The sequence below is a fragment of the Cygnus olor genome, chromosome 3, assembly GCF_009769625.2.
Source record: "Cygnus olor isolate bCygOlo1 chromosome 3, bCygOlo1.pri.v2, whole genome shotgun sequence".
NCBI lineage: Eukaryota > Metazoa > Chordata > Aves > Anseriformes > Anatidae > Cygnus > Cygnus olor.
This window is the reverse complement of record NC_049171.1, coordinates 86,714,432-86,739,300: the sequence shown is the minus strand read 5'-3', so window position 1 is coordinate 86,739,300 and position 24,869 is coordinate 86,714,432. Positions and strand designations below refer to the sequence as shown.

Sequence of the window (24,869 nt, the reverse complement as noted above, 5' to 3'; positions counted from 1 at the left end):
TTCTAATAACTCCTGTTACAACTCATCACATTGTAACTGATAAAAAAGTAAGCTACTATTCAGCAATTCCAAGGTCAGCATTAAAAACAAGCCAATTTTTCCCCACCTCTGTAGAAAAAGCTTTCTCAGCATCTAATAATGCCAAGTGAGAGTTACTAACATGTTTTCCTAACCTCTTTTGTTAACAGTACACAAAGACAGGGCTATAATTGTATCTGGCTGTGTCCTTCACCACAAGGTTGGGATCAACATCTTTTACAGAAGACAGACACCATCATCTCAGTGACCTTCAAGATGTCATCACTGTATGAAAAAAGTGTAGATGCCAGCCTTTTTTGAGGTAAATACTGACACAAGACATATCTAAAAACAAAAATATTCATAAGATATATTTAACTTTCAAGTATTTTCCATTTATGTTGATCTACTTAACAAAAGGATATTTTCACTGCAACTTTTAATCAAAAGACCAACAACAATGCCACCTGAGAATTACTCACAGTACTTTGCCAGGCCTTGTTTAGGATAGGTAATAGGTATCAGTAGCTTCTGCTGAAGAGCCATACAGGGCTACAAACAGCTCTTCCATGCATCTGTCTGCCTAAATAAAGTTAGCATTGCTAGAAGAGTGAAATACTCAGCACAAGACAAACCCTACAGAAGAGAAAACATTGTCTCTTCTTACCCTGGATGGTTCTAAAACACCAGTACTGTTTGCAGGCACTCTGCTCAGACAGCACTTTAGTGAAAAAGAGGGAAGCAACTGACTTCTCAGAGAAGAAGCAGGAGCAAACAGCTCCAACAGGAATTTCAGAGTGGCTCCCCTGAAAAATACAGCCTGATCTTGCAAATGAATGGTGAAGTTCTTCAGTACTTCAAAAGAAGCGGCGTCAGCTTTTCAGGGATGTTTGCTTGGTGTATAAGTAAACAGGCCACTTATTTGGGCGAGGGCACATGCTGCCAAGCGAGGTCAGAGGAGGTGAGGAGTTACTCACATCGCAACTGCACATCCTGACGCAAAGCCGAGCAGTTGGGCGCTGCACTGCATTGCCCACTTGCGTTCATAATCCTCCAAGGAGGTCAGCCAGGGCTGCGTCTGCCGAGAGGAAAACAGAGCCCGTCCCTGTTTGCAGACACACAGAAAGTGAGCTTTCAAAATGCTGTCAGCCGATCCTCGGGTCACTTTACTGATGTAAACTGGAAAAACAAAGCCTAAGATTTGAATAGCACTTTTCACCATTAGGGTGCCAAGGCATTCCACAAAGGGTATTTTATTTGCCCAGGCAAACCTAGCAGATCCCCGCCAAGCTCAGGGCTTGGTCACACATCACCCAAGTGTCCTGAGCCTCCTTGGCACATATGGTGAGTTTGAGAGAGATCTTTCCGGATACTAGGCCAGAGATCAAATGTATTTGCTTCCTCATAATGTTTTCAGTCATATTCTGTCATTGGAGAAGGAGAATTGTAAGGCTCAGGGATGCTGAGGATTTTCTCTAAAAGCCTACCAATTAATGACCCTTTAACAGCCTGGCTGGAAGGAGAAGCTGGTAAAACTGTGTTAATGATACTCTTTTTCTTCTCCCAAACATGAACTGAAAGCTTTTATTCCTCAAGTAAAAGATACGCACCCCTCTCCATCTTTCCATGTGCACTGAAAGGGCAAGCAGCTGCTTCTGGGCAGGCCACCTGTATCACAGATGCCTCAGGCCGTGTTACAGGCACTGATCTGCAAAGGGGGTGCAAGGGCTCTCAGGGCATTCTGAGACACCAAATTCCTCCTATCTGTACTGGAAGTGCTGAGCTTTCCTCTACGCACACGTTATTTTTCTACTACCTTCGTAGAGTTTGCTCCATTTTGAACCTAACTGGCATATCCTGTAGAAACAGAGCAGGATACCTGACAGGGCCGAATGAAGGTGTGAGCAAGAACACAGACTATAGGGTTGTTCCCATGGGTCCAGTCCTTGCAGTCAGGGCAATGGAATAGAAATGACATTGCAGCACCTAAAGACACTCCTACCTAACTCTCTTGCATTCTCCACTACTTATATCACCAAAATTCTGGGATGTATGTGACATGTTCACTTGCAAAGCCCACAGGCAATCTTGTCAAAACATGGTTTCTTTGCAGAGAAGCTAGAGAAGAAAGTACTTTGTAAGTACCATTTTTAGCCCTGACTTTACCCATAATGAAGACCAGTCTCTTTCCTTCCTGCCCCACTCATCGTCTCCCAAACTGACCTGTAAGGCTAAGGTCTCCAGCCTGAAGTACTTAAGATTTAAAAAGCAATACAAGTCAAGGACCCTACTGGTCTATCAAAGAGAGGCATCTGGCTTCCCTTTCCAACCCTAAATCTGCCACCACTTGCAAGCTTTCACTCCTGTGTCTCTTGAAAGACCGTGTGAGAAAACAGGAGCAACCTTATCTTGAGCTTCAGAAGCCTCCAACCCACACTCCTGCCTCATCCTCACAGAAAGACATTCACACATTCCCACCAAAAGAGAGGAGAGGCTGAGTTAACCTCTGACTCCCAGTGCTGTTAGGTGGCAGGAAGAGAGAGGGCTGAAGCTCTGGCTGTTTCGCCCACTGGTTCTGCAAGCTGCCCAAATGCAGTGTCTGTAGCAGCACCGTCCCCATCAGAAGGCCTTACGTGTATAAACCTTACTAGTCCTGGGGGGAGATAGACTGCACTGCAGGGCTGGAGCATGCACCTGCAGCAGTAGAGATGGAGGTTCCTGGCTGGAGGCAGCAGGAAAGGCTTTCTGTGCTGGGGTGGAGAGCTCACTAGTTGGAAGTCCTGTCACACCCCTGCACTTTGTTTTCATCTTAAAAATTGCATTTTCTAACAAAAAGGCTGAGCTTACATATAGTGGGACTTTCAAAAACCTGTTTCATTTCACTAAAATCCTTAACAGGTGCAAGGCTATAAATCCCCTTCAGCTTTCACATAGTCTTACTGAACACAGAGCTATCAGCATGCAGTGCTGGGGCAGGTCATTTTGATCACAGCTGATCAATTACATTGACCACAGAACCAACCAGGGACTAATAGAAGCAACTGAAATGAATCCTGGATGTAAAAATTAACTTACAGCATTGTTACAGGTGAGATGACAGAAAACTAGCTATAAGCAAATGCACATAAATTTTAATATGCTATGACTGGCTACAGGCACTGAATTCCAGGGAAATCCAAAGTATATCATGGCAGGGCATTGCACTGCAATGACAGGATCATTTAAATGATCCTAAGGCACTGGAAAACCAAGTCTAAAGGTGGTAAGAATGAAATAGGTATTCACTGGGGAGCATTAAGATGAGATTACATGCTTCACTCGTAGTATTTAATCCCCCCTTCTCCCCCAGATGAACTCCTATACAAAGAACTATATATATTTCTCAGAGCTCACTCCCTGGGCGAGCTTTTGTAGCTAAGTGCTTTTAAGTAGCAAATTATTATATTGTAATACATTTTGTAAAGCACGATTTTCATTAATAATGGATAAAATACACAAAGGCTTTCCTGTATTTGTCATATCGTCAGTGTGATCTAGATTGATCTTTCTTTCATCATGAAATGTAATCCTAGAACCGAGAGAGGATGCTTCAAACGTGTCCCACTGCTGCCCTCCTGTGGCAGACACATGTATTTCAGCTCGAGACCAGAGAGAAAATACTCCTTTAAAGGTGTCATTTTACAAAGATCTGTTACCAGCTCCTACTACTAAATGCCACAGACGGAACGATAGTCGCCTGCAAACGGTAGTTTTCAAATCTTAAAAAGCCATGGGCCATTACAGCAATTCAAGCAGAGGTGACTCTCCTAAGCAGAAAATAAAGATCAGATGACAGGGGGCTCACATTTCTTAAACTGAGAGGCACTGCAGCATTCAGTGGTCTAATCCAGAAAGGTTGTTAATGCTAACTCATCTCTAACCCTAACCATATCAGACTGCCAATTCCAGAATAAATAGAAGGGTTCCCCCTGTTCCTCACAGAAACTCTGGTAGTGCCTTCAATTGGAAAAGCCAATGGATGGCTGCATCCAATACCAACACGATAGTACAGGTCCCAAGTCTGCGTACGGAATCCTGCCTAAGGCATACAACACCCACCATAGAGAAGGAGATTTGATGACCAGAGGCACATAGGTGGGATCACACAGTGCCATCTTTCCCCCAGAAGGATCAGGGTGGGCCAGAACTTCCTTTGGTGCAGCATTATGTCCTCCAGGGAGGGAGCAGGCATCCCTCAGGGACAGGTAGAGCACCACCTTTAGCTGCTCCTTCTAGCACAGTACACACAAGCATGGTCTGCGTTGCCTAGAATCTCACTGCCAGGCCCTTAAGAGGGATCAAGCCTTCGGCTTCAGGCCAATAGGAGAGATGTCAGCAGGATTTTGGTGGAGCTTGCAATACCACTGCCCAGTTCATCTACTCACAAACTGTTCACTTCAGCAGTGTTGAAGAAGCTGTGAAGTAATGCACAATTTAGCAACCTTTGCAGGACTCCTGCTCTCATAACACAGCCCTCAGACACCACCAGGAACAACTCACAAGCACCAAGGTCTGTACCAGTCCTGCCTTTGATGCCAGTTTGAATGCCCCAACTTCCAAGAGCAAGGCCAGACTCTCTTCCATCCTGAAGCTAACAGGTTCTGTGGGAGTCCAAGTGCCAATTCACAGCAGAGTAAATACCACTTTACCATGCTGCCCAAGTCCTCAGTGGAAAAGGTATTCAGCCAGATTGTTAAACGTAAGGCAGAATAGGCACTAGAAAGGCTGATATGGCATGCGTCATCTCTGCACTGTGAAGTCTGCACAAAGACGATGAGAAGCCATTCTAGACCACGGCAGCACTGTGCCCACATATACACGTGCAGCCCAGATTTATTTTCCTCTTAGCACATGATGACAGAGAAGACAGAAAAACACCCAAGTTCCTCTGTACCCAGCTGAGAACTAGATAACAGCCTCCACAAACTAACCAACTTACTCTAACACAAAATGGGAATTTCAGTCCCCCAGCACCCTCTCTCCTACTCTCTGAATCATGCGCAACCGCCTCTTTCATGCAGCTCTCCTCAACAGACCCTTCCCTTCTTCTGTGCTCTGTACTCCACAGCCTGAGCAGCTGTGCCACATGTCCTCCCTTCAGCCTCCCACCTGCTCTGCCAGCTCTCCTCTGAGCTAGCAGCCCACCTCAGCCTTGCTTGCCCTCGGGGCCAGCACCCCCAACACATGCTCACTCAGTCTGAGCCTTCCTTGCTTATTCATTGAGTTTGCCCAACATCCAGCTCCCACATGCATTTCCCTTCTTCAGAGACATGAGTCTTAGCTACTTATGCTCCATGGGATATTTAAAAGAGAAGGGGCTTACAGCTTGTAAAGTAACTGAAAAGCCACCTGGGCAGGTTTGGAAGAGCAATGGAAGCTGAGTGGGCCCACCATGTTGTCCTTACTGAGGCACTGAGGTAGCCTCAGGCACAGGGGCACGAGCAGGTGTAGGAAGGAGCACAGACAAGGAAAGGGGCAGGAAGGGCCATGCAGAAAGAAACACGAGCAAGGGAGGGAAAGCAGGCTACTGTGGGACTTGGCCCTGCCCAAGAATCACAGGCTGAAAAAAGGTATAGGCCTAAACAAACAAACAAAGACCTTTTTGTTGGTCCTGCCACTTCATCTTCTGAATACTGCTGTGGGTAGCACTGAGGATTTAATCTTACCATCTATCCATCTGCAGCTGCTCTCCACAAGGTCCTGGCTGGGCACATTCATAGTGGCAAAGAACACGGCTATCTTCTGACACGCTGTGATGTCCAGACTCTCATCTGTGAGAAGGGCACTGCTTCTCATTTCCAGGGAATGAAGTTTTTACAAGAGAATGAGCACCTATCCCGGAGTGGTGTGTTCTTATCTCATTTTCCTGATACTGCTCTGACTACCGCATTGTCTAAGGAGAATACTAATGGAAAGTGTGCTGAAATCCATTTTGTTTTCTTCAGACACTTTTTTAAATTATTTATTATTTTTTTTTAATAGGTGCTACAGGCAACTGTAGTGCCACACTTCAACACCCAGAATTTTTGCAGGTGAAGCACAAAGCACAAAGTGAGGCCTTCTGATGCTGGATCTTATTTGATCTCAGATATATAATTAGAGGGAGCAATTGCACAATTTTCAGTGGTTCTGGTGACAACGAGGTTTAGATCAGGCTGATAGAACTGTTCCCTTCACATCAACTGTAGCAGTCAGATGCACATAGAAGGAAGCAGCTCTATACTCAGTGGTTTTCATGCTGTCAGTGGCAGACAACTTCTAGAACTGAAAGTGACAGAGGTTCTGCATTTGTTTTTCTCAAATTTATCTCAAAGACAATTCTTATTCCTCAGGTTATAAGGAAGTGAATGTAGGTAATACTGTGGAGATGTTTTCTGATGATGAAATAGCTCTAAGGTGTTTTAAAGGACTTCCATGCTAATTCAGGTATCTTCCAACCTCAGTTTCCACATAAGCAGCATGATCTACGCAGGGCCTACTTCACACAATAATTTTTCCTATGAACGTAATACAAACAGAAGGAGAAACATTCCTGAGAGCAGTCAATGATTTGTCTATGGAGAAAAATATGAACTGACATTTTAACAGCACTAACACCATTCCACCCTACAGACTTGCTGTACTCCAGCCTGCTTGAGCCATGCAATGGAATATTCTTGAATGTCAAAAAAGCCGTCACTGGGAAAATCTGGATTGTTTTCTTTGACTTGGTTAGTGCCCAGATTACTGTCAAGCCATAGAATTGTGCATGTCTGCCTATCAAAAGAAATGGATATAGGATCAGAATTTGTTTTCCCTATTTTTGAAAAGATGTGGGCATTCTCCAGACATACTCCTAATTAAGGAAACCTAAATGTTTTACCTTCTTTACAGTTTTTCACCCTGTTGTGTTAAATTCTAACATACTGTTTCCAAGAAATACATATTTGAATTTAGAAATTTGCATGCAAGACTAGGGAAAATTAGCATTCATGTTTTATTCCATAACGTTAACATAAAACCCAAACACAAAGACTGGTTTAAAATAAACAACAAAATAACTATGAGCTCTGTTTGAATTAGCATCTAGTGCAATGAGAGGATTCTATTCAACATCTGAAGAGTATAAGGGGAAGAAAAACAAAACAGAGACAAAATTCAGTAGCTAATTCTCCCAATTCATAAAGCTTCTTCACCAATTATTGTTATGACTGCATGCTGATCAGTTGATAGAATTGTCACTGATCAATACATAAAACCAAAAGGAAGTCCTGAATTAGATCTTGGTTAAAGGAATGCGAGCAAAGGAACAATACACTTCATTTCACCATCAAGGACAAAGCACTTAAAAAAAACCAAACCACCCTCCACCCCCAACCCCAACCCCACCTCCCCCAAACAAAACAAAAACATAGCAAAAAAAAGCATTCCTTCTAATTCTTCAGTGATAAGAAACTCTCCACAAGGAAGGTACCTAATGCTTCTCCGTCATTAGACATACCCTATGGAACCTTCCTAAAAGTCACTGCTACCTGCAAAATTGTAGACACCTTGAAAATGAATTGCATTATCTTAGTATTACAACAGGTAGATTTCCTATATAGCAATCAGAACTTCACTTTAGGCTTAAAGTAAACAACACTGTGCCCCCAAGAGAGGCAGGAAGCAAAATTCATCTGACATGATTCCAGATCCACGTTATCCATGTTGTACTGAGATTTCATTTTTTACTTGATGAATTTCTGGTTTCTTCATATTTTATGGTGACTTCATATCAAGGGATAACTTGGAGTCAAATGTGGAAATATCAAGGATTAATATTGCTATCAAAATGAGAAAATAGTACCAGGCCCACAGAGATTGTTATTATTACAATACAGCCCCATCACCCAAAATGAAGGACACACTTCATAGAATGACAGGATAAGTCAATAAATTGAGGCTGTGGTGCATCAGACCTAAGAGTACTTCACTAGAAAGCTTTGTTCACAGGTCCTTCCTGATTGAACTGGGTAGATGCTGTTTTAAGTGAAGCTGCTGACCTCCACTGCCCATTACTCCCACAGCTGGAGAACCAGGCTGCATAGCACAAAGACTCTGTACCACTAAGAATTTCAGGAATTAAACCCCACATCTTAAAATGCCCCTTTGGAAATGAGGGGGCTGTGCAGAAGTATCAACGCACTTACCAACGCTGTTGGAAGCATGCATAGTGCCGTTTTCTGCGCTAGCTGTAGTTTCCAAGCAACATGCATGCAGAAAAAATATCCAAGGTAATCTGATCTGAAAGCAAGAAAGATGTGTGCTACTGCTATAAAATCACCAATCCAAAATTAAGGATACAATTACTTGGCATGGTCAACAGCAGATATTCTTTACCACCAGTTTCCTATACCAGCTAGGTCATTATCTTTCACCATAAAGAAACCAATACTGTTGTCAAGTTTCTTTCCTTAGTCAAGAAAACATACTTAAGGATTCTTCACTACCTTGGACATGCTTCCCAGGTAGCCCTTCACTCAAAATTTCATTCTATCAGTAAGTGAATAATCTTATCAAATGAAATAGCTGAATTGCTAAAAAGAAAAACGAAAAAGGTTGGATTTTAAAAAGGCTATTAAATCAAATTATACAAATACCTATCTTTAAGTAACTTATAATTCACTGATGTTAAGCAAACATTGTTTCTAGGACTCTTCATATTAAAAATTGAACAGACTTCGGTACAAATGCATTTTTTCCAAATCTCAGGTATTTGCCAGCAAATACTCTTGGGTGACCATTTTCCAGCTATCACACACAAACTAAAAGGAATGAAGTCGTCCAGCTCGCTGAAAGAATGCAAGATTCAATAGAGGATCTCAAAAAAGGATGCATTACAGAGAATCTGAAGTACATAGCACTCAGCAGAAAAGCAGGCTTGCTTGGTTCTTTTTACTCATATGTGTTGAGATTTACTTTTATATAGATATATACGTATATATAAATATTTGCCATATAAAACATGGCTTGGCAACTGTTGTTTAATGCCAGGATTTTATACACAAGGAAAGTGGTTTTTTTTCATAATCTGAACAGGTACTTTTTATAAGTCTGATGAAGGGCATAATATACCGAAGCAGATGTTTGGCGCACTGAAGCTGGTGTTGATTTTTAGCATTTGGTTTTCTTTCAAGTTTTATTACATTTAGTATTTTGTGACTAAATCACAAAATGTGGCTCGCTACAACTAACACCACAAAATTTGTCCATACTTTTTGCAATTATTTTTTTCCCCCTCATTCCATTTAAAGATGCTTCAGGCCCCAGAAGCATATTAAAAAAAAACTCTGACGATATCTCATTTGGAGACAAAATGTGTTTCACAACATATACGCCATTTTAAAAAAAGATGAAAAAAATAGGGTCGTCTCCCTTAAGTCAGTTTTCAGGTATTGATAGTAAAAAGCAAGCATTTCTATATAAAAACATGCCATAATGAGCTTCTAACACAATGAGCTACAGAAATAAATGGCTTCTTTCTTGCTACAGAAACCACTAATGAAACAGAATGAAGCAATGATAAAATATTCCTCATGTATGACACACTTATGCAGAAGACCCATTACTGCTGATCAGGCTGGCAAGATGGCCATCAGGAGAGGGGAGAGGAGAGGGAGGGAGGATGAAAATTTTAAGCTCTGATAATTTTGGCAACAGAAAGAGGGACAAAAGAAAAATGCCGAGGTCTTTAGAAAAAAAAGCAAAGCATTATGAAACTATTTTCAAACTGACTGTTTTACTGACTAAAATGAATCAGCTTAAAGAAAGAAAAATGATGATTTTAAACAACTGTTTGAAGAAAAGACATTTCTCTCTTTATAATCTTAACTGCCAGTGTTTTCACATAGAAAGTACTAAAATCTCGTATAGAATTAATAGGAATTCAGACTAGAAAATAGGTCCTTTGTTTTCAGTAGTAGTCCTTATATTTCAGTCTAATCTTTAAGACTGGCAAAATGGATTTGTGACAAATATTTAATATTGAGATTCTGGGGTATATCTTTTACAGGATTTGCAAAATACATTCTCATCTGTTTGAACGCAGATACATCATCATAGAGGAGACAGTGCATACATGAGAGATTTGTAGTAAAGTTTGAAGATACACAATGACCAAGGTCTCAAGATAATACTAACTTGGAATCCAGGTGCAAGGTTTTTTTTTTTTTTTTTTTTTTCCAAACTGTACATGTATTTTTAAAAATATACAGCCTTTCAAAATGTTTATATATTGAAGCATATTCATTAAGATCAAACACCTATTAAAAACAGTAAAATAATAGCAGCAATATGGGAGAATATCTGAGCCACATGAACGTTAATAAAATAAAAACAATTAAATATGACATATTACATTACTCTGATGTTTGTTAGGTAACAATGATACTTGATACAATTACTTATGCCAAATCATTAAAGAATGCGGTTCATAAGTTCAGTATGTGAGCAATAATGGTGCATACTTCAATCTAAGTTACTGTTTAAAAAGAAGTGTCAAAAATGAACTTCCACCAACACTGTTCTGGAGTGCTTCCTGAAGAACTCATCTAAATCTTTTTTTCAGGTTTGGACTACAATCATTTTTGCTATAGGAACTAAGGATGTTTTTAAATATGAATTCCTTAAAACTAGTCTTATATTTTATTTACATTATTCAAAGTTTTCTTTTCCTTCCAACAACAAAATGTGCAGGAGGATTTACTACATGCTATACAATGTAAAAATAGACTTTAAAAAGCCAGAACAATGTGAGTAAAACTGTACAGTGTTTGTTCCCTGCTCCAGTTCATTGCACTATTAAGAAGTTAAAATGGATGAGTTGTCATGCCCAGAGGACGTACTGCAGGATCAGAAAATCCACACACACAGAGGAGGTAAATGCCTACTGGTTTAGGTATAGTACCAAATGGAAAAAAAACAAACAAACAAAAAAACAACTATGAGTTATATCCATGGAAAGCTTCTCATCACAGGAAGGAGCACAGTTAATTCTGAAAGGCAGCCCTCTTCATGTAGGACACAGAACTGCAAAAGACCACAAATACATTTGGATAAACATCAGTGAAGTTATTCTGTAAAAAAGTGTATTGCGTATACTAAAAACAATGAAGTGTTGAATCCTACCCTATCAGTAACACAATAAAATCTAGAAATTAGTTAAAATTCACAATTAAGATACCATCTTCTTCTCAGAAGGGAATTAAATGACACAACCCACTATTTTTAACTAATATTACCCAGAAATGAGTTAACTAAAGGTCATGTCTTAAACAGTGCTTTTTGTGGCGTCCTATTAGAGAACGGAACATTAAATACAAGGTGACACATGCAGTTATGTTTTAATATGCACTGACAATTTGGGATTCTAATTCTAGTTTCTAAATCTGGTGCATGTACTTGAATCACACACAGTGGGAAGACATGTCCTTCATGTGCTTCTCATTCCTGTTTCACATACATGACAAACCTCAGAGCAATCCAGCTTTCAAACCAATGCTAGCACAATACAAAAGCAAATAAAGAAGTCAGGTGTAACAAACAGAAACTTCAAAGACAAGAAAATAAATATTCCTGTTATATGACATACTGGAATACTTTACGAATAGAACAAGGGTTAAGTTCTTGCTTTATTAATTTAAAACAATAAACCTTTTTGTTTGTTTGCTTGTTTGTTTTGCCATTACTAGGAGCCTAAAAGATCAGACAAGTAATAGGAAAACAAGCTGCAAGATGAAGAATGATTCTACTTTCAAGACATCTACATTCAGAAAAAAAGCCTAACAGAAAATAACACTACACATTTCATCTATGTTATTCACTGACGACATATAGTGCTAAAAATAGTATGCTATATTTTTACATTGCAATTAAGGACAATTGGACAAGAACACAGAGCTTAGTAATAGATCTGTCTTAAAGCAGTTTACTGTCAAGATACATCTGATTTCAAAAGCATTTATTTTAGCTATCAGTACATGCATACATATATATATATACACACACACTAATTATGCTTTAAGAATGTTAGTTATTTACACTTCACATTTCCACTTGAATAGCGGGGAAAAAAAAACACCCTTGCAGGGATACAGTGAGTGATTTTTTCACAGTTTGTGTACTGTACTGGTACAAATCTATCCCAAATTATCCCACTGAATAAAGTTAAAGCTGCAAATTTTGTAAAAACAAAGTAAAAACTAATCTGAAATAACGTATCTAGATGTGATACCAGACAGCTTATCCCTAAAATTTTGATTATGTACATGAAATGTATTGATTTGCTTCTTTAGTTCAATTTAGGTACCTGACTTCTGCAGATTCCTCAGATATCCCTCTTACCTCCATAAACATAAAATTAGTTAATTCTCATTCCCACTATGCCTTCTTCAGCTTCTATTTAAATCTGTTCTGAACCCCAGCAGGTTATCCCCATATGTTTGTTCTTCTCATCATGCCCCCAGATTGATAGGAGCTACTGTAAGTATAACCTACTGGTAGCAAATACTTAAAAGCTAAGTGGCCAGATGGATGGATTTGAAATGCCAGTAGCTTTAGCCCAACAGAAACAGCGATTTCTGTCTTCTACATATATGCAATTCCATAAAGAATATTTGTGAAATGCATTTTTTTTTCATTCCTGCAACCCTCCTCTTTGTCACATGAGCATGAAATTGGCAAATATTATCATGAGCCCAAAGAGACAGACAACAGAACTGCACTGAGGCATTTTCTTCAGAAAACAACCCCAAACTTGGTACTCCAAGGAGTATAATAATAGTGGCAATAATGCTACTATTTGTTGCATTATTGTTCTTGACAGATAAATCTTAACAAAACAAAGGGATTACACTATACAGGCAAGAAGAAAGACCAAAAGCTTCTGGAAAAAGAGAAAATCAAGGATATAGTCAATAAAAACATGCTTTCATCTAAGGATTTAGCACATATTCTGTTGCGACTCCTAAAAAAACAATGCAACTATAAGATATGACAAGAATATCTCCATCTGTGCTCCCGTTCTACAGTTAATTTGTACACAAGTAAGTTTGCTGCATAGGCCTTTTAATAGAAACACATGCAATGTTTTCAAAGCATATTGCATTTGCTAAACTATCAAAAAAGATCAGTCAAAAGACAAGGATAATCAGCATTTAATGCAGTCAGCTATCTAAGCGGCCAGCTTCAATCTGAAAGTGTGCTTTCTAAGATCAAGAATTGGAACAGTGCTGGTTTGACTTCATTGTCAGCAAATGCACCCCCACCTTCTTTCATCTCGTTTCTACTTCTCAATTCCTAGTGGTAAAATATACTAACAATATTAATATTAAAGGAATCTATACAGAAAAATGCAAGGACAGTTACAATTGCTGATCAATTCCACATTAAATATTCCATTCTAAATCTGTAAAATGTAGTATGAATCACATGCTGTTGGGAGAACTACTACATACTTGCAAAGCAAATCACTAAGTCCCTTACCCTTACTTTTTGTTGCTAAATCAGAACAAAAATGTTCACTGAAAAGGAAAATTCCCCTCCCACCCCCCCCACCAAATAAGCTAACCAAAACAACCCGCAAAGAATTTTGTTTGTACCAGGAGTAACATGAACAAGAGAAGTTACTGCAGCGTACAATATTCTACACTGAATGTGTACATTGGCCAGCTTTTGGAAACGTACCCCTGAAGTGGTACTCTGTATGGAATGGATCCAGGGGAGAGCTAATTGATCGCTGGAAAAAGGGACTTACATATACGGAAAAATTAAGTGGAATACATTATATAATATTTATTTTTAACATTTTGGGGGACACAAGGGGGCAGCAGAAATTGGGAAAAGATGCTTAAAAATAAAAAAATAAAAAAGCAGACACCTGAGATCATTTGAAAACTAGTAAACCTGTTCAGGAATGCATATGAAGTTTTCTTCCTTCCTAACATAAAAAGGGTAATGTCCCAGCATAAAGAGCTCTGAGTTGCATTGGCTTTTTTCATTTCTTTGTTATACCTCATTTGCACAGCCAATGTTCTGAGGATTTCTCCTTCCAGTGTTTCAGATGCATTAGCTGACACTTTTGCGTATTGCAAGTCATGAAAAAGAAAAAAATCCACGGTAACACAGGAGGTCAAGAGCAGATCTAGTTGCAGACCTCTCTTTCGAGTTGCAGCCCCGTGCCCCAGCTCTTGACCAAAATGCCTTGCCAAAACAAAGTTACTCAATCATCATTAAATGAAGATATAAAGTATTAGATGACACATATGGTGGGGTTGGTGTGTCCTCCTACATGATGCAAATTTAGTCTTTCACAAACTTTATAATTATTTTTACATTTAGTTCAAAATATTCAAGATAACACTTTTATAAAACACTAAGAAATCCTGAAAAGAGAAACAAAAAGAAATTGAAGCAAATTTATATCAGAACAGCAGCACGAAGATTCCTTGTAAAATTAACACTTACAGCTCGATCTTATGATTCCATTCACCTTCCAGGTTCACAGCATTCTTCTTTTATTAGTCCCATTATATTATGCCAACAATACTACGGAAATTGTTAGAATCCCTTTTTCACTGATACTTGTTCTTCAGCTCTTGATTCTAAACAATCAAAGTAACTTTTCAGTGGTAACTGACAACATCTGGGTGTTTATTACTAATTCTGCAGACAGATATAACACCCACGTAAGACTAGCATGTTCTATTTTTTTTTAAGAAACAAAATAAATAAAGAGTGACGTTTTAAGAAAATCATTAAGGGTCTTTAAAATATTTATTTGCTGTGTGAAATGTAATATAGAGTTGGAAAGCTCATAACTATGCAGACAAATTCCACTCCAAATTTCCCATAGCTACACAATTCCTATTGTCACATATAATTTACTGCCTGCTTTTTGTTGGAAGATTGGGAAAAATAATCCTCAAATAAAAAAAATTAACAGATTTTAACTACACATCTTTGGTGTTATAACTCACAAGTTTCAAAAATTCATTTCCTGATTAAAGCTTAATAAAAAGAGATTAAATCCATTCAGTGTTAGACAATAGCTGTCTCACAGAGTAAACAAATGCAAAATGGATATAATTATCACTACACCATACAGACGATTACTGTGTCCAGAACTTGTTATCCTCCAATTTCTTTTGGAAAACAAATTTAAACCCCTAAATCCTTATAATCATTTTCACCTTGCCCAATACATTTTTGATCATTCCAGTGAAAAAAAATGGACCCTTGAAAAAGCAGGTCACTCCTTTTATCTTGAAATTCAGGGGATAGGCTGGAATTTCAGATACAAAAGCTGAGCTGAAAGTTCTTTCAAGTGATTCTTTAGAATCATCTGATCTCCCTTTAACAAGCTCTAAACATAACTTTTGGACAAAAGGCAGGTGTCTGGAAGTACTCTTCCATGTATGAAGTCTCAGTGAGGCTTCACGCCAGAAGCATTAGCAGCAGAAAAAGTAGAGAAACAGATCCCAATTATTTCTGAAGTTATAAGATTTTGCCAGTTCTACAGGATACATCTACATCATAATACAATGCTGCCAGGTGAGCTAGAAATATTTAACAATCTAAACATAGCAATACAAAGCTCAGTTAAGGCTACAGTGACAGAAAGAAAGATTCTGTGCTGAGTAGCTCTGTTGGCCACTGTGCAAACAAACCCCCAGAAGAGTGAGAAAGCCTTAGCTCCTGATTACTTAATTCAGTAATCACGGTAGCCAAGGGGAAGTCATCTCCTCCTTTCAGTATGAGTAATGTGAGCGAGAGATTACTCTTCAAACTCCCACCATTTGTTTCTACAATTTAGAGATAACAGTGCTTCCCTGAAAGTATACGAAGAACTGTTTGATCCAACACATTTAATGTGAGCATGACGTTTGTTATTGGTGCAATTAGCTGGTACGACACTCCTGGTGACTTTGAAGTCATGAGCATGCAGAAATGGGAATGAACCCAGCATCAGCTTCTTAGATCATCCTGCCATATGTCCAGCTAATCTGTTTTTACAAGTCTTCTATGCAGAAAGACTCCTGTTTCCCAAGACATCCATTTCCTTCTCAGTATCCAAATAATTTAAAAGCTTTTCTAGATAGCCATTCTTTAAAAAGAGGAGATGCTGTAATGAACACTACCCATTCAGTTTCTACCAGATGTATTACGATGAAAAGCAAACAGCTTTAATTACTGCCAATAGGTCATCCTCTTGGGTCAAAAATTCTGCTTCACAGAACTAAAGCTTAGTGCCATCACCGTCAAAAAAAAATCTTCAGCTGAAGTGGCTCTCAGCTCATAAGCAAATACATGTCTAACATAAGAAAGATTTTAGAAAGGCTAAGTAAACAATGGAGAAATCAAAGGAATCAACTGAAAGGACCTCAGCGTTCTTTCCATATGTAGTTCTGCAATGCTACACAGAAATTAGAAATGAGCCTCTTTCAACAGGAAGTCTGTGGAAGCTTCTAGAATACTGTGTGGCTCTCTTTTCAGTTTTCTGAAGCAACAGCACACTAAATTTCATCCACAACTTTAACCTGAAAGTATTTTCAAATCTCTTTGAGATGTGTGGTTACCATCTTTGTAAGAAACAGAAAAACCTTTTAAAAAACACATGGGAGAAATCAAGTCAAATTTTTATATTTGAAAAAAAAAATAACAAGACTTGGAAAGCATGATACCAAAAGAGATGAAAAACTTTGCAATGTATGAACTTGAAACAGAACATTATATACGCTTGGGTGGCAAATAAAATGGCATCCGTCATACCTTCTGTACACCTGTTTGTTTAGATCTTGGGAGTTTGATGCGTATTTAAACACTAAAGAAAATGGGACCACGTACATGCCAATGATTAAGTAAGAATGTAAACATTTTTAAGATCTTGGCAAAAAATCTCAGAAGAAAAGCATTTAATGTCCTGGAAACTACCTGGAACAACTCCTTAGAGCTAAAGCAAGCAATGATTTTCAACGTCTGGCATTCTGTTAATAAAAACAATGCACTGGAGGCTGGAAAATAATCCATTACTACATAAACTTTAAATAAACTTTAAATAAAAGTTGAAGAAGTTTAAACACGTAAATGTAAAAAATAAAATAATATTGATCAGAAGGTAACACTTTTTTAAACAAATCCATAAGCACTGAATTTAGCAAATGCATTACGATACATAGTTTGAGTTCACATTCTGTATAACACAGGTTTTTAACTACACCCACTTAATTTTCTAAGCCAGATTACTCTGCTCTTGCTGATGTCATTCAGCTATTGAACATACATCACATGCTTTGCTATATTGTATTATCATGAACAAAAGAAACACTTTTTATTTATGAACTATATGCTCACCAGCCCCTGACATAATGAGAGCCTTGTGTGATAAAAGAGCAACATAATTCACGGTTGCTGCACAACTATCTTTTCAAATGCACCTTGTATGTTGAATAAGTTCATTTAAAAAAAAAAATACTTGGCTAGGAAACATACTCACCCTTTAAAATATAGTCTGTTAACAAGCCTGGCACTTTCTCACTATCCTCTTTCATGGCATGAAGGACTGAAGTATGAAAACAAAACAAAAAACATTTCAGATATTTAGTCATAAATTGAAGACAACACTCCTCAAAAAAACAGTGAAGCTGTTTCTACTACTCATACAGGTATTACATATCATACTTGCAAGAAAACCCTCCACCTTTCACTTGTGTAATTCTCACTGAACTTCACGATAAATGAATACTAGAGACCCATTTTACACGGTTAATTAATTACAATGTCATCAGTCATGACAACAAAAAAAGCACACCCCCATGAAAAATGTTGCCTAAATAAAATCACCATATTCAAAACTGAAATATACTAACAACTGCTGGAGGGCTGGAGATCTTAGGTAAAAAAGCATGCTCAAATACTTAATTTCTCCTCCTTCTATTCTTCACCTGGAATAATGCAGTAACGCCATTTTTCTGGAGAAACACCGCTGTAAATGACTGGCTGAAAAAGCTCCCCCTCCAAAACAGTGAACATTAACAGCTGTAGCCTTGAAAAATCATAAATAAGACTGAATTTGGAGTTCACTTAGAATACTGTCTACGTGCCATTTTTTGAGACTGGTAACAAATTTAAACTGTCCATCCTTGCGTATTTCTGAAGAAATAACAGTGTTTGTACTAAATCACGGGGAAGGGCACAGTCTCTAATCAAAATGTTCCAGAGAATCAAATCTCAGAGAAACTGTTGGAATGATAAACTAAAGGATGAAAAGAAGGAACAAGTTTTATGACAGGTGTATATTTGTGCTGAGTCACACAATACTCGCATGTGGTTAGGTATCTAATATGTTTAGCCTAAGCTGCCTTCTTAAAACCCCCATCTCCTTCAAAATAGGAAGAAGGAAACCGTTTTCTAAGCTTTGACTCTGAATTGCAGCTGGGTGAGATATCTGAAGCATTCTAAAGCAAATTACACAAATATTCTCCTAGATGACAAGGAGTTTGTTCCACAGATCTTTCCCGATCTTTTCAAAGACTCAAAGGAAACTAACCCTGAATGTGATTTAGGTGCCAAATACCCCTTTATGCTTATGGAAAAGTTTCCTGTCCAAGGTTGTATCTGCAAAACATGAGGAAAATCAGACTATCTAGGGCTATGCGTGTTAGAGTGATTCATGGCTTTACCTACTTTTTAGAGCTGTTCTTTTTTCAGGAATTTAGTAGATGTGCACTGCAAACAAACACTGCCTTAGTTAAATAATAAAAATGTTTAGGAGGCATTGGGTTCTTTCTTACCAAAGAGGATTCTGCATTTACCTCAGAGAATTCTCAGTTCCCTCAAAGTATTCTTATTTTGAAGCTTTTAAAGCTCTTGTCCACTCAAAGTTTACAAATACTACAGTTCATTAATTTACTCTCTCCAATAGCTGCTTATTAGCTACAAACAGTAACTTTCACAGAATTACTGTAAAGACTACACTGAAGACTTAAGTAGCCCTTGCATATTTAGACATCTAGACACTCTTAAAGAATACACTAAATAGCTTCCTGGTAGACAACAGAAATCCAGTGTAACTGCCTGTTGTAGATTTGAAGGCTCAGGGAAGGATCTCATCAGTGTATTTAAATCCCTGAAGGGATCATGCAAATGGGATGGAGCTGAGCTCTTTTCAGTGGTGCCCAGGGACAGGACAAGAGGCAATGGGCACACACTGGAACACAGGAAGTGCCATCTAAATGCCAGGAAACGTTTCTCTACTGTGCAGGTAACAGAGCAATGGCATGGGTTGCCCGGGCAAGTTGCAGAGTCTCCCTCCTTGGGGATCTTCAAAAGCCACCTGAACATGGTTCTGGGTAACCTGTTCTAGGTGGCCCTGCTTGAGCAGGGGGTCCCAAGCTCCCCTCCAACCTCAGCCATTCAGTAATTTCTCTCATTTAAGTTTAATACCAATCATTGTATTCAATAAGAAGATTCAAATTTTATGTACTACATCTTTTATGGTTTGAGAAGTATGTACGCATGTAAGAATGTCAGGAATTATCTTTACTGCTGGCTTATGGTACAAAATTTAAAAATGGCACAAAATTAAGCAACTTGACACATATAAGCTTGTCTGCTACTCCATAATCAAAAGCAATGACAATTCTTTAAGTGCTCTTGGCATGACTGAAAGAACCAGAGTACAGAATTATCCTGAATAGCAGAATTTCGTAAGCTCCAAATTCTTCATGTGAGCCTGAACTCCAAATATGATGAGTGTTTTATTCCAACTTTTATGATGAAGCAAGACATGAGTGTTTGTAACTACAGAATAGGACAAAGCTTTGGACAATGCTTTCCAATATTTATTTTCTCTTTCCAGGAAATGAACAACCAGTTTCTCACTATCCTTCATCCACCTATGCAGCTGAAAAGTAGCTTAAGATGTCATTAGATTCAAAGCCCTGCAGTGTGATATGATCAACCTTTGGGCAACCTGACAGTGAAAGAAGTCCCTGCCCATAGCAGGGTGGGACTAGCTGATCCGAGTCCTTTCCAACCCAAACCATTCTATGCTTCTATCAAATACATCAGGACATTTTACCACCTGTTTTTAAACTGTTCCTATAAACCTCAAATGAAGTAGATGTCATTGATTCCCAGAGAAGCTCTGCTGCATTTAATCACTTTAATAAATATATATATATATATATATCTATATATATATCTTTAAAGATACAAACTTAATTTTCATTTAAATTAGAGTAAAACACAGACGACTTAGAACTGATAATTAATTTTGAGAATCTGGCCTAAAAAAGATGGGAAGAAAGGTCTATTTAGAACACTGTTTAAAATCAGGCTTGGTTTACGCTTCCTAATTACTAACATTTATTAACCAATCTCCACTCCCCCCCCCAAATCACCAACAGAGAGAAGCAGGCTATCTTGAAGGCAATCAAGTACAATTGAACTATTAATCGTAAGTGTTCCAGCATTCAATTTTTTCTTTAAAATTCACTACAGTAACCTCAGCAAGTTTAAACAAAAAGGGGTATTTCAGTTTCTATAAGGTAGCAGAAAGACATTGCTGTTAATTCCATGACATATGGTAAAGTATTTCCATAAGGCTCCATTTGTGGAAATAATATGCAAACTTTTGCTTTCTGATACATGCAAGTTTTTAAGCCTTCAGGGTTTCAGCAAATAGCTAGAAAAACAATATTCTATGAAGGCTCAGAAGACCTCAGAAGATGAGGAAAAACTGGCCAAAATGCATGGTTAAAAATCATGCAAATTTACATAAATACCATAGAGAGAGAGGGGAAATAAATAACTGATTCACTGGTTGAAGTAACCACGGTTCAAAATAAAAGGAGGACAAGATCAGTGAGGGGAATTTCATATGCTCACTTTTGGTTAACGTTTGAAGATCCTCAACAGATGGGGGTCCATTCTTCTTCTCATACGGAATGACGGTCGTTAAATACTGTCAAATGAAAAACAGAATTACTTGAAAGTCCTTTAATTGCTATTTCTGTTACTTGACTTTTGTGAATGCTGTAGCTATTAAAATGCTAGCCACAAATAAAAGCTTTTCAAAAGATCATATTTCACAAATGATTTCTACCTCTCATACCCCAAAGCTATTATCACAGAAGCCAAACTATTTTTTTTTTCCAAATTACATAAACATCACTTTAAACCCCTGCAGCTAAACACTAAACAAACAAGCAAAATAAAAAAAAAAAATCCAACAAACAAAAAAGCTGTATATAATATCCCTGGGTTTCTTTCTCTGAACCTAGAGCACAGCAATAGTAAAACCTAATAGCAAAAATCTCTCCTCTCCGCTTTCCAGATGTCAACCCCAAGTCCTTCATATATTTAAAGCACTTCTTACAAAAGCCTGGAAGAACAACCACCTCAGCACTTCCCCTCAAACAACACTACAAAATGCAGATGGACAATATTCACATGAGCTTCTAAACCATTGTATAATATATTATAAGCAAGTAACACCAGTCGTATCAAAAATCAGAAAAGTAGTTCTTCCCAGTAAGTATATTAAAAAAAATTAAAAATATAAATCAATATTTCCAGGTAAATATTTATGTTGCCTTCAAATCACTTGGGAAACCGACAGCCATCAGCTTTCCATCAGCTTTTTAAAGGATTCCAGAGCACAACTGATGAGGCTGCAGGGGATACATGAATAAGGTGTTCAAGGTTTATCCAAGTGTGTTAACAAGTATTTGGAAAAACTCTTCACACTCAGCATATCTGTGCTTGAACAGTCTCAGAACAGCCAAGGGATTTCCCAGTGACTACTTAACTCTAAATACATGAACACTCCCAGGATCTTGAGTGGTCCCAGCTCTGAGGTGATCTGTCCTCTGCACAAAGTAAAATAGTCTACACCACAGTTAGGTGAAAATGAACACAGACACCTTTCACCTTCTGACCTTATATACTTCCAACCAAAAGGCACCAGAGCAGCCTAATTAAACATGAGAGCTGTAATTTGGATTTTTATTTCAATCCTCAGTTTTAATAGTAAAGTACGTTGCAGATAGTATCACCCAACATCCATGCTTCTTCTGTTTACTCTTTATTGAAAGCTTTCATTCTCATCATCTTTTCACAAATATAATTCATATTTTTTTTCAGGATTTTTGTATCTGGAGTACAATCAAGACTTCCTTTGAAATTCTTGAAGTACCCTGTTGCTCTAAGAACTTTTATTAACTGAATTTAGGGCTACATCCTACTTACGCAGCCTATATAATGTATATTCTTAAAGAGGTCTGCATTTCAAGAGTACTGAAATCACTGGAATTTTTCCTAATAAAAAGCTTCCTGAAATCTCCCTCAAATCAATTTTTAAGAATTTAATTGGAACCTTTTTCTGGGTTACAGATACGTGTAGAGGATATAGCAACCTTTAATCTCATTCATTTGAGAGATGTGATTCCCATGTAACAGTGACAAAAGACATCGTATACCAGGTCTCCTTTTGTAGCAGCAGCAGCACTTCAGCAAGAGGTCAAGTGTAACTTGGGCTTTGGAGAAGAGGTTTACTTTGCAGAAGGACCGTTAATGTCACCAAACCCAGCCACAACCAGTGGGATCACACACCTCATGTCGAAGCATATCCTTTGCCTAAAAGCGGGACAGACTTGCTCCTGTGTAACTTAATGGAGCACACTGTATGGGCTGTGCTGACACCTCACCAGAAACTTCATGCAAACACAGGGCACTTTACTCCTTCCCTACTACTTAGCATTTTCTCACATCCACCTTGCACAGCAGAGGAAAGTATGCAATGCTTCCAAAGTAATCACCCAAGAGGCAATTTCCAGCTTCTATTCCAGCAGATGTAAACAGGTAGCATTAGAGATTTGCATCATTCTTAAAAGTAAGAAATCAATAGCTAAATATCAGGCTGTTAAATCTGCATATGTCAGAGACGAAAGTAGATAAATCAACTCAGAAATCAGATCTCTTGCTGTCATTTCCAGCCTTCAGAATAAAGCAGTGTTCTACCCCTTTACCTACCCAACAAATTACTGCGAAATGTTTCACTGGACCCAAATACACAGCCCCTGTTCTCCTTCCCCTGTAAACTCTACCTACCAATTTTCCTTTACAATTGAGAATCACGATCAAATAATATTGTTTCTTATTTTCCCCAAATCACCTTGTTTCTCTCACCAGTACTTTCCTGGTGTAAGCCTTTATGACAGCACTATTAAAACTCATTCATTGAATTGCTGTGTGAGGATGACATGTTTTGAAAAGGAAAAAAAAACAATGTCTCAAGACATAGCTTACTGACATGCCCAAGTGTTAAATCTACTGTGACCTGTACCATTTTTGACACAGATTCGACAATATAATAAGCAGCAATTCCCACTGTAATCTGTAACCACACATAAGAAACGTTCAAAATGCCTAGAAAATGAAATGAAGATGACTAGCCTAAAATTCCTTCTGGAGATATGATCACAGAAAGAACTGGCCAACATTTTGATGCTTTTTATGCAGTTATTTTTTTTTTCTTCTCCAACTGCACTATCAGATGGGAACTGGTGGCTCTCACTGGAAGTTTTCTCTTTAAACTCTACCATCAGTGAAGATGCTGAAAAATTCTAAGTCATTTTTACTCAGGTCTCAAAGACAAAAAGAAGAAAAGAAGACTAAAGTTTTAAAAAGGAAAGTACCTGCCTACCTGTCAGAGTAGTACTACCCAGAAAATACTAAAGGTGGCAAAACGACTGAAGACTCTGAAATAACTGAACACGTCAGGAGCTTTATGCTGTGATTGAATGGGTAGGAACTTCTACCTTGTAAGGCGTACAAGAAATTGTCCACCCTTATGTTTTTATTCAGCACAACTCCAGACAGTTAACTCCTCCCAACTAGCAGAAAACACCCTGAACTTGAGTTTATAACGAAAACCCTGAAAAACCACTCAAATATTCTGAGAGCTGCACTAAACAGAATTAGATTAAACTCAGTCATTCTTGGGCATATAATGATACTTTTTCTCCTTTCTAGTTTGCTGTAGTAAGAAAAAGACACCAGCATTTTAAAAGCAGGGGCTGCAGTTTGGTAAAATGACAAGAAAAACCAAACAAGTGAAAAACACAATAGGCATTACAAGCACAGGAGCTGCAGGCAAAGTTTCATAGCATTACCTAGAAAGCATTTAAAGAAAAAAGCTCTCTCAATTAACAGACTTTAAACAAATGCCATAAAAAATGGGCTTCCAGGACTAAATCAGGAAAGAGCTGGTATCACACTTTCCTACCTTCTCCATGTTTTTCATTTTAAGCTCTTGTTATTTCCATGATTGGCTTAGGATGCGGGAAAGGAAAACAAAATATATCCCAGCTAACAAGGATATAGTACAAGATAAATCAGGGGAAAAGCACAATCATTGTGATGAACATTATTAGTAAGTTAAACTGGAAGCGTTAACCCATTAGTGACATTGTAAATAAATGAATAAGATCCTTAGTGCTTAGAAAGTTAGGAGGCAGTCCAAGAAAAAAAGGTGAAGAAGTCTGAGAATCAAAGAGGGACTAGCACAGCTGCATATGTTCACTTCAGGAAAATATATTATATTTAAAATAGCTAAAATTCTGCTGTTCACCTGTATCTTTATTAGTAATGGTGAAGACAGCAAACAATAGCAAAAAAAAACAAAAACAAACAAACAAACCAAAAAAACCCAGCACAGCCATAACATGACCAGAATTGAGATAATGTAAGGTGATAAAATTCTGTTGGGTTAGTTCTATGCATGTGTTCAAGAT

At 38.1% G+C, this 24,869-nt stretch overlaps 1 protein-coding gene across 1 annotated transcript in view; it reads right to left on the bottom strand.

Annotated features, from left to right (window-relative positions):
• Positions 1-10,043: 10,043 nt before the first annotated feature.
• FEZ2 (fasciculation and elongation protein zeta 2) overlaps positions 10,044-24,869 on the bottom strand; it is a 29,499-nt gene continuing 14,673 nt past the window's right edge. Inside the window, 3 exon segments of the mRNA XM_040552439.1 lie at positions 10,044-11,103; positions 17,567-17,632; positions 20,962-21,037. Coding sequence (XP_040408373.1) covers positions 11,087-11,103; positions 17,567-17,632; positions 20,962-21,037 — 159 coding nt within the window. The 3' untranslated portion in view covers positions 10,044-11,086.